Below are 17,688 nucleotides of genomic sequence, written 5' to 3'. Positions count from 1 at the left end.
TGTATAGCCACCATGGAGAATTGAAAGGGGAAAGATAGAGCATGATTTTAATCATTTCTTTCATGCCTTCAGATTGCCCCACAGCCAATAAAGCACTTTTAAAGAAGTTGTCATGTAGGCAAACATGACAGTCAATTTGCGCACAGCAAGGTCACACCAACAGTGACCAGATCATTTGTTTTGCTGGTCTCGGTTAGATTAAAGATGACCAAATCCAGGAGAACAGCTCTTCATTGAGGACAGCAGTGCCATGGGAGAGGTCAAACAGGGTTTCAATTTAGCATCTCATCTGAAAGACAGCTCCGCTGAAAGTGCTGCACTGTAGTGTCAGCCTTGCTTTTATATTCATCTCTGGCTCCTAGGCAAAGGTGCTGAACCCACAACTTTCTGAATCGGAGGTGAGAGGATGCTCCGGTTGAGCCAAGACTGTCATTGGGATACATTTATGCAGAGCAAAATAGTAAAGCCCAGACATGTGTGTGCTGATGGATAGAGTTGCTACCCTTTCAGGATTGGCCTGGAGTCTCCAGGAATTGAAGATCAACCTTCAGGACACAGCTATGTGCAACCCTGGAGAAAAATCATCGAAACATTAAAAAGATTTTTCTTTGTCATTTCCTTTGAATATTTCTCTTTACCAGATATAAAAATATTGAAAATGGTAGAGGGAGGAGGGGTGGGGTGGGAAAGCTGTTTGGCTGACAGTCAAGCATCATCCAAGTGGGTAATGAGTCTTTCTAGTTGGCGTAGGGAGGCACAAGGATGGATGTGTAGGCCGACCAATGGCTGGAGCATGGGGGCAGGTCATGTGATGAAACCTCCAGGAATACATTGAATCAAAGTTGGTAACCCCACTGGTGGAGGAGAGAGAGTCAGAGGGAGGGCGGGGGCCAGAAGGGGAAAATAGAAAAGAGATAATGCCACAGTCTATTGTGATTTCACTCATTCAATTAATTAAATTCCAGAGTTCAAAATTCTGTTTCCAGCACTGTACCAAATAGTTACATAAAACTGCAACTCCTGAATATTACTGTAATGGGAGAACATGTTTGAATATGGGGATGAAGTTAACAAGCTGTGTCTATGATTAATAGAAGTTAACAATGAACTCTGCTGTAAGATATAGGAACAGGAAATGATGTGTTGCTGTTTCATAACTTTAGCAACAGGCCTCACTCATCATGATTTAGTTTGTACTACACAAGCTGATTCAAGTAATCACATTTAACGTTGTGCAACTCCCTTAGTAACACAAAAAAATAACTAACTTTAAAATGCTGAGAAACTCTCGAGTAACAGATGTATAAAATTCGGCATTGTGGCAAAGCAACAGGGTGTTCAAACAGGCTGCGGCTATAAGCGTGCCTTGAATACTCCTTGAAGTGGGTGATGCCACCTGTTTAAGAAGTGATTATCCCGGTTGTTCCATGGCAACGGTGAGCAGAGATCGTCTTGTATTGTGGTAGTATTGAGGAGACGGGAAGACCTTTTAGAACAGAGATGAGGAGAAACATCTTTAGCCAGAGAGTGGTGAATCTATGGAATTCATTGCCACAGAAGGCTGTGGAGGCCAGGTCATTGAGTGTATTTAAGACCGAGATAGATAGGTTCTTGATTGGTAAGGGGATCAAAGGTTACGGGGAGAAGGCGGGAGAATGGGGTTGAGAAACTTATCAGCCATGATTGAATGGCGGAGCAGACTCGATGGGCCGAATGGCCTAATTTCTGTTCCTATGTCTGATGGTCTTATGGTCTTATGACAGTCTCCAGGATGAACAATTTTTCAGGAATCTTGTTCTTTTGAAAGCTTATTTTGTTCTCCGGGGAACTTGCCGGGACTATTGATTCCTTTGACAGGGCAACTGGGAGTCAGTCACATGATCTTTTCCTGAAATTAATTTCAACAACACTAACAGCTTGTATTTATATGGCACCTTTAATGTAGTAACATTTCCCAAGGTGCTTCACAGGAGCTTTACCCAAACAAAACTTGACACCAAGACACATTAGCAGACATGGGGGATACTTGATCAAGGAGCTAAGGAAGAAAGAGCATTAGAGAGCTGGAGAGGATTAGGGAGGGAATTCCAGACACAAGAGGCTCGAATTCCTGTTATAATGAATCATGGGATAATGCCTTTCTCTATAATTAGTAAATTATTAAAGAAGCTGCATTCTGAGATATTGCGTGCTTCAAAGTCACGCTTTCTAAGGTGCTTAAGAATGGACATTCTGTGCATTTTTTGATAAGCGGAATTGGGCAGAAAGTGGTTAAAGTATCAGTTTTATCCTTCCTGTGTTTTTTCTGTCTCTGGACCCAAGTTGAATGAATGGCTGGATTCAGTCAGAGTCCGAGGGGTTTAAATTTGGCCCAGCAGTGCCCATTTATAGGGGTTTTTGTGACTTAAGGCGCCAAAATGGTGGGCAGAAAGCATGCGCACCCTTGCGGCCAGAAGCACGACATCCACCATGCTGGGCAAGGACAAAGAAGAGGCGACCATTACCCGCAGCTGAAGCAGGCGCTAGCTCATTTGCAAATGTAAATATTGGGTCTAATGCCTGTTTCAAGTCTTTAGTTAAAGTCTCAAAAATTGGCACTTCTGAATTTAATTCCACGCGTCTTAAGCAAAGGGGAGAAAAAAAACAGATGAGAAAGAAAGAATTTCTCACAGAAAGACTGAAAAAATAATCTCTTCTGCTCAGCAAATTTCAGCAGGCTGCATCTTCCATTGGCTGTTGTCAGGCGCTACAGCGATCGACATCCTTGTTGGTCTGCATGGGCCCATCCAGATCAGGTCTAGCTGATAGAGGGGAAAGGTGAAACCATTGGCGACAGCCAATTGGGAGTGAGCAGAAAACAAAGAGCGAGAAAAAAATGTCCAATCAGAATGAAACAAGAGCCGGCAGTAGGCGGAAAAATTCCACCCAGGAGGGATTTGCACAAAGTAAAGACTTTAAATAGATAAAAAGAGACACACAGCAGTAAAATAGTGCAGTAGGCTCCGGGTCCAATTCAAATACTGTGCCATGACTTGGAATATGGAATGGAAGTGATAGGTACTTGTACAGTGTAGTGTCAGCGGCCACAAACCTATATAGAATTACAGAGAATATACAACACAGAAGCAGGCCATTCGGCCCAACCAGTTTATGCTGGTGTTTATACTCCACTTGAACTTCCTCCCATCTAGGGTTGCCAACCCTCCAGGAGTCTCCAGGAATTGAAGGTCAATCTCCAGGACACTGCTGTGTGCAACCCTGGAGAAATATCATTGGGACATTAAAGAAGATTGTTTTTCTTTGTCATTTTCTTTGACAGATATAAAAATATTGAAAATGGGAAATAAAGGCTGTTTGGCTGACAGTCAAACATCGTCCAATTGGGTAATGAGTCTTTTTGCCTTCTGATTGGTGTAGGAAGGCAGTGCATCACAGGAAAGAATGTGTTGGCCGACTAATGGCTGAGTTTGGGGGGGGCAAGTCATGTGATGAAACCTCCAGGAACACGTTCACTCACAGTTGGCAACCCTACTCCCATCCTTCCCCATCTAACTTTATCAGCATAACCGCCTGTTTCATTCTCCCTTGTATGCTTAACTAGCTTCCCCTTAAATGCATCTGTGCTATTTACTTCAACCTGTTCCTGTGGTAGTGAGTTCCACATTCTCACCACTCTCTGGGTAAGGAAGTTCCTCCTGAATTCCCCATTTAATTTCATGGTGACTATCTTCTATTGATGTCCTCTCGCTTTGCTCTTTCCAACAAGTGAAAGTATTCTCCCACTCAGAGGAGAATATTTGGCACCGGAAAGGAAGATGGGCTGGTAGAGAGGACAGGCACCTGATCCTGGGCTGCTCTCAGGGTGGGGCTGTGTCACTGCATACTGCTTCAGCCCGTAGATTACACTCGGAGCTTCACGCAAAGAATCAATATTACACTTCTGCTTAATGAATAAAATATAGATTGTAGTTTAGACGGGTGTGCAATCAAACCTTTATCATCTGCTTTAAAGGGCACACCAGCCGTCTCACAAACTGGCTCCTAAATGACTGGACCAAAATGAATCAATTGACACAAATTTAATGTTTTCCAGTAGCCACAATAATTTCTTCCCAGATAGATTTTTGTTAGGCATAGCATTAAGGGTTACGGAACCAAGGCAGGTAGGTGGGGTTAAGACACAGATCTTGGGCACCTGTCCATCTTGGGAGACGATGTACTGTGCATGTGCACGTCACTTTTGGATTGGACGTTGTCTGCTGTGACTTTAGAGGCCGATTCATGAGTGGCAGTTCCTTCCACAGCTGGCACAGATGAACAGTGCCAGCCATCTTTACTGCCATCCGGTCAGTTCTTCTGTCCTCTGCTTTACCCCCGCCCTTTCTGACGGCTTTACCTCCAGGCACTCTGGTCAGCAACAAGGACTTTCCATGTATCGACTCAGATCCTGGTTAACTTGAGGTCTCGATTGCAGATGTCCTTGTATTGTAGACTTAGGCAACATGCTGGTGTTGTGCTGATAGCAAGCTCACTGTAGAGCATGTCTTTGGAGATGTGGCTGTCATCAGTTCGTCTCACATACCCAGCCAATGGAGTCGCCGCTGACTCAAGATGGCAAACATGCTGGGCATCCTTGCTCCCTGGTTTACGTCCATATTCGGCAATCAGTCCTGCCAGCAGATGCCCAATATGAACCTGAGGTAGAGGAGGTGGAAGCTGTTCGGCCTCTTTTCTTGGCCATGCTTCGCGACTGTAAAGGAGGGCGCCGAGAATACAGGTCAGCCACGATCCTATTGGCGGAACAGACTGAATGGTTGAATGGCCTACTCCTGAACTACTCCTGTTCCTAACCAGTTTCCAGAAGATAGAAGATTCTGGAATTGGAACACAGTGGCCTGGCGTAGGGAGCTCAAACTCCGAGAAATACTTGCACCTTTACAAAGAACTCCAGGCACAGTGTGTTTTATCATTGTTTTCAGGTCTGTATCAGGCACAAACGATGAGCATTGTCAGTGGATTCTCAGGTTTCTCCTTTTTCATTGCCGATGTTTACTTGCATTGCTTTGGTCTCACTAATTTGCTGATGAACTAAATAATTTATGGTCTTTGTGGCTGTGTGATACCTGGGCACACTGTTTTAAATTGCTGACAAAGGTAAAAGCACATACTTTCGACTCAGTCACGTCAACCTCAGCACCGTAAGATTTTAAGTAAGTTACCAAAATGGTGGTCGATAGAGCAAGCAAAATCGGGGGATATGTAGTAAACTGACTTGCAAACACTTGGTTTAAGCCACTGCTGCCCAGCCCAAGAAACACGAAAGGCAAACTGAAGTGTCTCTTGATCATTTTTGGTCCAAGACAGGGAGAGTGGGGTTCCATTGGCAGAGAAGTCAATAATCAAAGGGCACAGATTTAAGATAATTGGCAAAAGCACCAAGAGAGAGATGAGGAGACATTTTTTTTTACACGGTGAGTTATGATCTGGAACGCACTGCCCGAAAGGACAGTGGAAACAGGTTAAACAGCGATTTTCAGTGAAAAGCAAATTGGGTGCAGGAAAGGACTATGGAGAAAGAGTAGGAGAGTGGGACTAGGGCAGCACAGGCACAACAGGCCAAATGGCCTCCATCTGTGCTGCAGGATTCTTTGATTTTTTTTTAATGCTGTTAATCGTAACACCTATTTATGTCCGATGCTTCCTTACAGGGTTTCCCAGTTGAGCCATGAGTAATTCTTTTGTGACTCTGGCTGAGGTCTTGGAGGCAAGAGGAGGTCCTATAGAAGACAATGAAATCTGGGCTCTGTTGTTACAAGCCACTGAACTCTTGCAGGAAAATGCAGTGGAAGGTAATTCCCTCTCAAATTTACTGGTTCATTTACTACTTATTTGTACTTTGTGCCTTTAAACGTTGCAAAACGAATCAAGGGCTTCACAAAATGAGAGAAAAATCACAAAAGTCAGTTTCTCTTTTGCGTAGCTTGGGAATCGCCATTTTACAACGAAGCTAAGAGGTTTCATTTGACTTTTGCACTTCCATCATAATCATCCCGTTTAGCTAGAAGTAGGGAAACCATTTCTTGGCAAAAGTAAAATACTGCGGATGCTGGAAATCTGAAATAAAAACAGAAGATTTTGGAGATACTTAGCGAGTCTGATACCATCTGTGGGGAGGGAAACAGAGTTAGCAGCTCAGGTCGATGATCTTACATTAGAACATAATGGTCATTGACCTGACACGTTAATCCTCTCTCCCCACAGATATTGCCTGACCTGCTGAGGAATTCCAACATTTTCTGTTTTTATAATCATTTCTTAGCCATGGCTTCTTGTGTAATACATTATTAAAGCTTCTAGGAGCATGGTGTGTTGGATTCCGTCAAAGGTTGGAATTAGGCATGATTCAGGTACAATTATTCCCAACACTTCCATTTCACCCCACACAGGCGAAAAATAAACAGACATAAAAGCAGCGTGTGAGAGAGAGATTAGGGCCAGTGACCGAAGAGATGATGGAAGAAGGGGAGAAAGATGGAAAGTTGGTGATGTGCAGCGACAGTGTGCTAGGGTCTAAGTTCAAGATGGCTGAAAGCTCTACAGCTGAACATGGATTGGAGTGGGAGGAGGATGATAGGGAGGATGAAGTTGGAAGAACAACGAGGACATGAAAAACGTTGACCTAAGAGAGGTTGCAAGGGCAGGGTAGGGCAAGGTGTCGGAGAGACTTGTAGATAAAGACAAGAATTTTGAAAATGTGTTGGGGATAGAGAGCTCTTGATGGCCTATGATGACAGGATGATAAGAGGGTGGGACTTAGTGCGAGTTAGGATAAGGGATTTTCGCGAGAGTTGTAACTTAGGAAGCCAGCAAGGAGAAACTTTGGAGATTGGAATGGAGAAAGGTGTGGTTCAGCATTTTGTTTTGCGATAAGTGTATACATTTTAATATGCTACAAACTGTTGCTGCTTTTTCAATACAGAAGGTTGAGCCTATTAGGAAATTTGCATGTACACATGATGCCCAAAGCCTGATATGTCAAGAGTGACGTAGCAAATGAGTTTATTGGAAAAATTGTATGTTAGACCAAAGTCATTGCCCAAAATTCCTGATCTTTTACATTTAAATATGCCTGAAGTATGACGTTTCCCAACCCTTTGTGTTTCTTATAGCCAGCGTAGAATTGTCAGTCTTCTGTCATAGATTAAATAGCCACATTTAAAAGGCAATGGCCCTGAATTTCCTTGCATTTTCTTTCACTCTGTCACCTGACTTCGCTGGCCCTTGTCTGTGATAATGAAGGCTTTGCCTTCAGATTTCACTGCACCATTGGCAATTAAAATTATAGAGGTCCAAATACCACAAATTGTTTGTTACAAATAAAAATTCCAGATAAGGTGTAATATTTCTTGGTAAGCTATTTATGCCGGCATTGTTCAGGCTTGAAGTGCACAATGGACTTGGCTGGTACTTTGTCCACAAGACCTTTGCGACTTATTCCTCAGATTATCAACAGGTTCATGGAGACTCAGTCTGCCTGGGCCGACTGCCGGTTTTATTTGTTCTCAGGTCACACATTGTTACACTGAAAATACTACCCCTACATTACAGTACAAAAGCTGCTCAAATACCAAGGGGTAGCTCCCACTCTTGTAAGAGCTTTATGCTTTCTAAACAAAAATGCATAAAAATTAAGGACACTTTGACCCTGGGAACCAGCTTCACTGCTATTCCGCTACTCGCTTACATGAGTAGAATTCCCAGGGTCAGTCAATTGCCATACTGATGTCAGGCACCAGTGCCCAGTATTGGTGCTGCTGAAGTGCCATCTGCTTTAAGGAAACCGGCTTTAAGCTATCTTATGAGGATCACTTGCACCTTCAGAGTGCAAGTGTAGCGGGCACTGGGAAAAGCCAGTTAAAGTGGCATGGGGGTGGTACCGATGTAATGAAACCCTGATCATCGCTTAAAAGAGGCTGGCACCTGATTCCAGAGGGCACCTTTTCACCGTCAAAGTCAGGTACGTTAACATCGGGAATCGGCAACAACGGAGAAGGATATGGAGCCTCTCCATTTTACCTGCTCACCTGTTCAAAGTTTTTCCGGAAATCTAGTTTAATCAGCTAACTGAATGGCAGAGGCGTGAAGATTGACAGGGTCACGTCTATGATTACTTTGTCTAGCATCGTAACCATGAAAGACTTGAAGCAAGAGCAGGAGGGTTGGGGGAGAGATGTTTGCTTCAGTTAGATCAGCGTTGATCCAACTTTACCACATAACTTGGACCTTTTGAACAAACCCATTCAGCCACGTTGTCCTTGTCAAGTTAAGAGGTTCGAGTACATGTGTTCTTGCTCAATAAAATAAAAAGTTTATTTACCATGTATACTGCTCACTTCATCATCCCCTGCTCAATGTTAGAGTGGGATGTAGTGGTGCAGCCCATCAAAATCAAAAAATGCCCTATCAATGCACAAGACACAAGCTAACCCATGTATGAGGATTGTTGGAGAAAAAAACTTCACGTATATCCCTTCCCCCTAGTTTAGGAATAAGTAGCTCCAATATCCTTGATTCTCTTGTGCTATATAATAATATATCTCCTCTATCTTCACTCCCTTTTTAATCACATTTCTAAAAAAAAAAACTTTTTTTTATTGACTTATTTTCATTTTATTCATTTATTCATTATTTTATCCCCTTTTTTTTCCATTTTCCATCCTTTCACCCCACCCACTGCCCCCTCCCCCCACCCCACCCCCAAAAGGACCATCTGTTACTTGTTCCATGTTGTTCTTTCACAGGGCGCTGACCCTTGTTCTGCTACTATCACATTCTGCTTTCTTACCTTTATGCCACTATCAACGCCTCCTTTAGCCCTTACCATTACCATTAACACTTCCTTTGTCTTTTTGTTCATGACATCTTTGCCAATCTCTCCTTTGCCCCCACCTATCGCTGGTCTTCTATCCTGCTCCGCCGCCCCCCTTAAACAGTATAAATTTCACCACATTTCTACTCTTTAGCTCTGAAGGAGGGTCATACAGACTCTACAACATTAACTCTGTTTCTCTCTCCACAGATGCTGCCAGACCTGGTGAGTCTTTCCAGCATTTTCTGTTTTTATTTCCAATTTGCAGCATCTGCAGTATTTTGCTTTTATCTCTTGTGCCATATGCCTTTTCTTAACTATTGGAGCAGGCATGCCACCTGTTCCTCAACGCTATTACATATTCAAACTGCTAAGTGTCATCTGAGAGGAACATGAACGAATTCCATTTCCAAGTTCCCTTCCCATATCAGGAAAGTTTTCCTGTCTTCCATTAGAAAGATGATTTGGCTGGGATAAAGAATTCCTGTTGTGGAGGGGAGATAGAATCCCTAACCATCAGAGTGGCGCAGTGCTAAAGTATAGAAATACTTGCATTTATATTGCACTTTTCAGAGCTATCGGACAGCTCAAAGCACTTTACAGCCAATGAAGCACTTTACTGAAATGTAGTCGCTGTTATAATGTAGAAAACACAGTAGCCAATTTGCACACAGCAAGCTCCTACAAACTGCAATGGGATAATGATCAGATAATCTATTATGTGATTTTGGTTGAAGGGCAAGTATTGGCCAGGACACCAGGGAGGACCACACTGCTCTACTTCCAAATAATGTCATGGGATCTTTTATATTCACCTGAGCAGGCAGATGAGGCTCAGTTTGAGGTCTCATCCAACAGACAGGCACCCCTGACAGGGCAGCACTCCCTCAGGACTACACTGGAGTTTCAGCTCTGATTTTTGTACTCTAGCCCTAGAGGAGGGTTTGAACCCAGAACCTCATGACTCAAAGGCATAAGTGTTACCAACCAAGCCACAGCTGACACATTAGGGCAGGACTAGGTCAATTTCCTAAGGTTTCATGGTGCCTGGGGTCTTGATTCCTATGTGTCTTTTGGATCAAAGGGCGGAATCTTCTGTTCTGGAATCTAAGTCTGATGGTGGGCAGGAAAGTCAGTGTGGTGCCCGCTGGGTGATGGTGGGCAGGAAAGTCAGCGTGGTGCCTGCTGGGTGATGGTGGGCAGGAAAGTCAGCGTGGTGCCTGCTGGGCGATGGTGGGCAGGAAAGTCAGCGTGGTGCCTGCTGGGCGATGGTGGGCAGGAAAGTCAGCGTGGTGCCCGCTGGGCGATGGTGGGCAGGAAAGTCAGCGTGGTGCCTGCTGGACGATGGTGGGCAGGAAAGTCAGCGTGGTGCCCGCTGGGCGATGGTGGGCAGGAAAGTCAGCGTGGTGCCTGCTGGGCGATGGTGGGCAGGAAAGTCAGCATGGTGCCCGCTGGGCGATGCGATGGCTGATCACACATGCTGTTCAACTTATTAATTATGCACCAGTGAGCAGCTCAGCGAATTTTGTGGGCGGAGCGGACAGGAAGTCGCCCACTCCACCGTTACCTCATGAGGCCCAAGATCCTGGTGTCATATTTAAAGAGGATCTGGACTGACATTCACCCCCTGCAGGCCAAGAGCTCTGCTTTACTCCTCCAGAGTTCTTGCAGCTGCAGCTCATACTGGAGAAGCTGGCAGATTTGAGCAACCACAGCCCAGGACGTGTGAGGGCAACCTTGGTTCACCTCTAGCTAAGAGCACCTCCGGCGATACACCCATGGCCGGGCCAATGCTCATCGTTGCAGTGGTCTATGATTGCCTGCGTCTTGACCCTATAGAGGCCTCACTGCCTCTGGCTGCTCAAGTCCTTGCTCCTCAAGGTCCTGTGCCAACTTGCGATGGGCCCCTTCTCTTCATCTGGATGCGAGCCATTACCGAGGCAGGCTTGCCTGCGTTACCAACATCTCAGAGGTTGTGCGAACAAATTGAAGTGATACATTTAGTGGGCTTGTCCATTACAGGTTTCCTTCCATCTCAAAGCCAGCAGGACAGTGCTAAGCCCTTCACCTGGCCTCCGTCCAGGGCATCCCGGAGGACCAGAGGTGGATGTTCCTCCCGTTCATAAAGGAATGCATATGGGGACATTGCTCTTTGATGAGATGATGAGAACCATGTGCAAGAAACCTCACGTGGACACTTTTCCGCTTGTTCTCCACCACCCTTGAGATTATAGAGAGACCATTGCCCTGACAGCATAGAAAGACTAACCACATGATCCCTTATGAGCCATGACCATTCACCCAGGAGGATGGAGGTTTAGAGTCATGAGTCGGCTGCCCTCCACTAGCCATACCCCTTGGAAGCATTCCACCTCCCTCCCTTTCTTCACCCCTGGCTCTGGCTGCAGCAGATGGCAAATGGCACAGAATGAACGGCAGCTCCACACCTTGCTGGCATCTCGATGTAAGGAGACCCATGAGTCAGGAACAAACCTGCTGCAAAGTGGGTTTCACCATAGAGAGGGGAACACAGCTGAGCATCTTTGACATCCAGTTGCCTCATAATCATTAGGGTGACACTTTAGTTGGCTGCTTGTGCTGACCTTGAACTCCACCCACCCGAAAAGACCCTCCACCGACTTCAAGGGATCTCAGTTACGTGGTTAAGGTCAGATTTGAGAAATGGTGCGCATCACCTTCCAAACTCGGATCAACACCTACCCTCCCACCCATCATAAACCAACTTCCTCCCGTCACCATAGACCCACCCGATATCACTATTCTTCTCCATTCTGCCACCTTTAAACTTCCCCCTGTTGCTCTGGACCCTATCACCATCACCTCCACATGCCTTCCCTCCCCTCAGAGCCGACACCCATTACTGCCCCCATGCCCACTCTGACCCTGCCCCCTCCTGTTATCCGAGCCACCTGTATAGCACCCCTCCATGACCCACCCTGTGAGACCTTTAGCTACCAGACCCTCACCCTGGCCCTGCCACCCTTCCACATCCCATGCCCCCTCTGACTGTAACTATTCCCTCCCATCATCAGTAGCCGGAGTTCACCGCCCAGGACTGACACCACCAACACCGCCCTCTAAGACACTCCCTCCTGCCCTCCCCAGACACCACCCCGCTCCCCCACTTCCAACCCACTACCACAGGCACACTCTCCACCCTTGCCCTGTAAGCCTGCCTCCCCTGTCTAGCCCGTGACCCACCCTTCCTGCCTACCCCTCCTCTTCCAGTCTTCGCCCACCCCACCCCGTGTCCAGCCTTACCTCAGCTTTTGCTACTGGTAGTCGATTTGAGTGAAGTTATGCAAGGTCCCCAAGAAGGTGAAAGCAACATCTACTGATCTCATGTCCTGGAAGAGGTGAAGCTCACCAGGCACACGCCACTTATACACAGTCGCAAAACTGAACGTTCTAAATTCTCACTGGCGGGGAGCCTAGGGTGAACTTAATTCCACCGAGTGGCCTTTAAATGAGCACGCCCAAATGTGAATAAATGCAAATGGGTTTCCTGACAAAGGTCGTCGGGAAGCTCGACCCCCTTGTAACCCGCCTTGACAGTCAGGAGAACAAAATTCACGCCGTTTATCTCGCTGTTGGGAAACAGATATTTTGCCTCCTGCCAAATGAAGTGCCCCCACCCACCACGATTCTGGCTCCTAGCGGGAAGATTCCACTCCAAGTATTAATGACACTTAGGACCCAATGTCCTTTCCTATTCATAAAATTGTTACCTCGAGCCAGAGGTTTCTTGGGTCAGGGGTCTAGCAGCAGTGTTGGACTCACATGGCTCACCACGGGGCTATGTGCCACCATCTAGTGCTATATGGCACTATGTAGTGTCATGTAGCCAGGGGTTCACCCATGCAATTGGCTGATCCCGCTAGAAATTATGGCATCAACGTCAATGGAGAGCACCTCATTTGCATGGCACTGGGTAGGCGCAAACGATACTTTGGGTGCATCTCCACCTGCCACATGGCCACAGAAACCTTTCTTCAGGGTTGTGGTGGGGGTAAGAGACTTCCCCCTTAGGCCTCCTTGGGCCTTTGGCCATGTTCACCCCGGCTCCCTCAGCGAGGGATCGACATTGGCTTGCTTGGCCTACACACCACCAGTGAGACCGCTTACGGCCTTGTGAAGGTTGGGATACTCTTTGCTCTCGTATTGTGCCAGTCATCACTGCAACGCTGAGGTTCAGGCTTAAAAGGTCCCCACCACAGGCCTTGGCCTTACAAGAGTTGTTGAAAGTTCTGCTTTGCATATTGAGGAAACAATAACAGATCTGACCCAAATGTTGATGGGGCACGATGAAGGAGGGTTGAGGAAGCTCATGTGGTACATAAACACCAGTATGGACCTGTTGAGCCATATGGCATATGTGTGTGCTGTAAGTATGATATAATACCATTGAACAAGATCTCCATTGTATTCCTGGAGGCACCGCTGGGTAACCAGCACAGCATCTGTGGAATCTCAAGGCCCTAATTTCTACAGTTCAAAGTACATATCTGTGGAGTGAAATGTGTATTGTTTCTTTCAGCAGAATTAGTGATCGTGCAGGCAAATTATTAACACCTTGTTTTCCTAAGGATACCAAACTAATCTGTGTAAAACAGAAAGGGTTAGGGTTCGGTGGTTGTGAAAAGAAATGCCATGATCATACATCATGTATGGGGTTAAATAAAACTCTCACCAATTCTCCTCCACAGACACCAATTTGAAGCTCATTTTCACTGTTGGATTTGTCTTTTGGCACAGCCTGTGAGTTATTATCGAGATTAGCACAATCTGCAGGACGGGAGAAATCAAAGAACGGCCTAGTTGGGAGGCTTTCTGTTAAATGCAGTCAAGTGGAGGGTAAAAAAAGCAATAGATCATCGAAAAGGAGAAATGGAAAGGCCCTGTCCTTAGCAACCTTATAGGCCACAGTGATTGTCTGGCACTTTTCTCACAGCAGTAGCTGCAGAGTGATTATATTATTGATAAAAACAGCATTTGCAGCCAGACAAATCTGACCATTCCATGACAACCTGAGGAGCCGTGAGTTGTGATTAATAATGCATGCCATATTGGCTCTGGGCGTATTGCACAGTTCAGAATGAAATGTACTGTAGCAATTATTCGAAACAATACATTATTTAAAACACAGTTGACAGAGTGAATTGGCAACGAAGCTGATGTTCCAATAATGCATGGAACTGGGCACCACGTTACAAAAATGATATAGGAGCACTGGAGAAAGTACTAAAAAGATTTATGAGCATGAAATCAGATCTGAGAGGAAAGTCCGAATAGTCTGGGGCTCTTTTCTCGAGAAAGGCAAAGACCTGATCGAGCTAATCTTTAAAATTATGAAGGGGTTTGATAAGGTGGACATGGAGATGATACTTCCACTTATGGGAGAGTCCAAAACTTAGGTTCCCTAAATACTAACAAATAAAAACAATAATAACAAATCCAACAAGGAATTCATGAGGCGGGAATGGGAAACTTGCGCCAACATGGGAGTAGTTGATGCGAGGAGCACAGATATCTTTAGGGGGAGACTAGATAACCACACGAAGGAGAAAAATGGAAGGATATGTTGCTAGGGTGAGATGGAGGAGAATGGGAGGAGGTTCCTGTGAAGCATAAACACTGGCAAAGACATGTTGGGCTGAATGGCCTTTTTCTGTGCAGTAAAATGCTATGTAATCACCGTATATACTTGTGTAAAAGTCAAATTTTTCAGACCAAATTTTTAGGCCCAAAGTCACTACCTTGTACAAGGGTGATGGCTTCAAGAGGTTGGACATGCATGCTTGATTTGGAACTGAGTGAAATCCAAAAAAAAACGATGAAATTGTATAAAGTAAAAACCAACAACACTAAAGCATTCATATTAATTATCTAACATTTATTTATTTTATAACATTCCAACCAAATATGCTTCATCACTATTAGCTATCTAACATGGATAATAAGCATTTATTTACCAGTACTCATTTTCATGTATTTATACATTTACAATGAAATTGAATCATAACTTCTCCAGGTTCATACTTTGGTTATGAAACTTTCTGGTTTTGATCCCTGAAAAACTAGTGTTGACTTTTGCAAGAGGAATATGGAAAATGAACGTTTTTTTTAGGCCAAAAATCATGAGGGCAACTTTTTCATGAAATTGACTTTCACACAAGCATGTAGGGTACCTTTTGAACCTTACAAGCACCATACAAAATACACACTTTCTATCTTCTACCTTAAGCCCATTCCAAGGCTTCAGTAAGCAATCTAGGCTGATGCTTCAGTGTTAATGCTAAGGGAATGCAGCATTGTTGGAGGTGCTGTCTTTCAGCCCACCAAGGTCATATCTGTCTGTTCAAGTGGATATAAAAGGTGGCTTGACATTGTTCAAAAAAGTGTGCGATGATCTTTGATCCAGATGCAGAGCAGTAAGGAAAGTTTGTAACTTCTTTAAAATGTCTGGAATCTGTAATTTCTTAAAAGAATTTTTGAAAATGACTGTTAAGAGTTTGCATCAATTGTAAAGGAATCATTTGTAATTTTCTTGAATAATAAGAAATACTAGTCCAGGTGACCTGGCGACCCTTGACCTGGAAGCAGTACCAACAGGAAGGAAGTTAAGACTAGAAGCCATGGGACTGGCAGACACAAAGGAGAACTGGAGGCAGAAGGCAATCAACACATAGATGCAGCCAGAAAGAAGTGCTGCAACAGGACAGTTATCAAACTCCTGATGTCTTTGGGAGCAAACTGAGCTCTCTACAAAAATTTTTCTGTTTTGCAGTGAGAAGTAAAACAGAATTTGAGAAGCTTTTGGGGAAGTAATGTACGACTGAGCTAAAAGGGGCTGAATCCTAAAAGTGGTATGACTAGATCAGGCATGCGAAAGAGCTGGAAGTTTGCGTCACAGGAATCAGATCATGAACCAGGTATTGCTGGTTGGTAGGTTGTGATAGGAAGTCTGGAAAACGGCGCCATCAAGGCTGATGTGACCTGAGTGAGAGAGGCTTCATAGACGTGCGCCTTGTCGGTGTTAACCATATCTGGGGACCTCAGATGGAATGCAGCTGTCAATGAGCGTGACTCGAGGGCCGAACCAATTGACTGTAGCTGGGTTAATACCTGCAGCAGTGGGTTGAGGTCCTTAAGTGGCTATTAATTGGCAGCGGGCAGGAAGGGCAGAACTTACTTCTGTTGGAGGCGGGAAGATGGCTACGGTTCCAGTACACCACCAGGTAAATGTCCTTCTGGCCTCTGGGTTTGCCACCAGAGAGAGCAGAAGATTCTGCTCTGGATGGGAAGTTACCCTCTGGGGAGCTTTTTTATAACCAACTAGATCACATAATTTTAGCATATTAAAGTAGTTTTATCTCCTATTATGGTGGATTGATGTATTTGCTTCTATAACACTTGAAGTGAGATCTTACAAATATTTCATAAAGAAACACTCACAAATTAGATGGAAGGAAAGCAGCGGTTTTATCTTTGTGCATTTAATCACAGTCCAATAACCAGGGTCAAAAATTTATGGCAGACTTTATTTCTGTGAAAGCTTAGCAACATTAAAGTAGCATCCCATTTGGAAATATTGCTGTCATCAGACTAAGTGTTTTGATGCATAAAAATGGCTACCCCGAGATTGAACTGATACAAAATGATTCATGGGATTTACCATCCATTAAATTCTAGTACGAGCCGTCAAAGAGTAAAGTAGAAGGTCATTTAGCGGCACTGAAATGCATCTTACAGCTTTTATTGTATCAACTGCAGGAGCTCGTTCAAAGCTTAATCAAAAATTTGCACAGGCCCTTAAGGATAAAAGGCACTCTCTTGTTCACGGTTTCTGCATTGTCACGGCTCTCCGCTTTTCCCGACTCCTCCAAGAGTCTAAGTGGATCTCTCCTTTCTTAGGCGGCTGCCCAGAACCTGTCAGGTGCAAAGTCACCCAGGTCATCTTTTCGTGCTTGCAACATGATCCGCGGAATGTCAAGACAACCAGCCCTTCCTGGATGTATTCCTGAGGCCTCTGTCTCCGTGCCGCACGGTATAAAAGCTGAAATCAGCTCGGGGCCAATGAAGAAAAAGTGCAAGGCATTTATTTCTTTGAACATCTCCAGTTACATGGCGATTTTTGTCTCGATGCTGATGTAGAAACTGTGGTGTGACGGGGAAATAATGTCAGCTGCCTGAGCTGCCAGACCCTAGGGAGGAGATCATTTTGCCTTCAAACTGGCAGCCAGGGCATAGAGAGGAAATAAATAACTCGAGGCGCTTCAGAAGTATTTGTGAAGTGCTGGCACTGTTGCTATACGGGTGAAGCCAGCTTTTTCGAGCTTACACAAGCTCTCCTGTGATTCAAAGCTCGCCCTTCACTAAGGTAAACATTTAGCTATTATCCTGAGCAGAACTGCGAACTCTTCATCAGGCAAAGAAACTTCACTTTGCCCGAGGAGAGAGGCTTCTGTAATTGGCAGAATAATTCAGTGTGGCCGATTCCTGTTGCTCGGAGTAATGATCACAGCAACACTGCACTGTGAGTGAGTTGTAATCAGCACACTGCGATATTGTTATTATCATTATTTGATATTAATATTTGTGCTGACGGAAAAATGGATGGGATTGGGAATTCAATCTCTGAAATATCAGGAAAAATTCCATGGAATAGAGTGACGTTTTGCGTAGTCAGCCAATGGAAACTAGTGGCCCGCACCAAAACGGACAAAGAGTATTGTTCCCATCACTACCTGGGCAGGGACCTGGCAGAATGCATTGTCCATTGTGTAGCAGAACTCGCC

At 44.9% G+C, this 17,688-nt stretch overlaps 2 protein-coding genes across 5 annotated transcripts in view; one reads left to right on the top strand and one right to left on the bottom strand.

Annotated features, from left to right (window-relative positions):
- mapk8a (mitogen-activated protein kinase 8a) overlaps positions 1–17,688 on the bottom strand; it is a 485,513-nt gene that overhangs the window by 142,821 nt on the left and 325,004 nt on the right. The window lies entirely within an intron of this gene.
- The window catches only part of ptpn20 (protein tyrosine phosphatase non-receptor type 20), a 336,983-nt gene continuing 325,006 nt past the window's right edge, over positions 5,712–17,688 (top strand). For 3 of the 4 annotated variants that reach the window (XM_078530719.1, XM_078530716.1, XM_078530715.1), the window contains exon 1: positions 5,712–5,849. In XM_078530719.1, coding sequence (XP_078386845.1) covers positions 5,726–5,849 — 124 coding nt within the window. In that variant the 5' untranslated portion in view covers positions 5,712–5,725. The remainder of the gene's footprint in view (positions 5,850–17,688) is intronic. The other variant, XM_078530718.1, reaches the window with a different exon arrangement.

Source organism: Cetorhinus maximus, chromosome 27, assembly GCF_964194155.1.
Source record: "Cetorhinus maximus chromosome 27, sCetMax3.hap1.1, whole genome shotgun sequence".
Taxonomy (NCBI): domain Eukaryota; kingdom Metazoa; phylum Chordata; class Chondrichthyes; order Lamniformes; family Cetorhinidae; genus Cetorhinus; species Cetorhinus maximus.
Note: the sequence above shows the minus strand (reverse complement) of the source record. Positions and strands in the feature narration are given on the sequence as shown.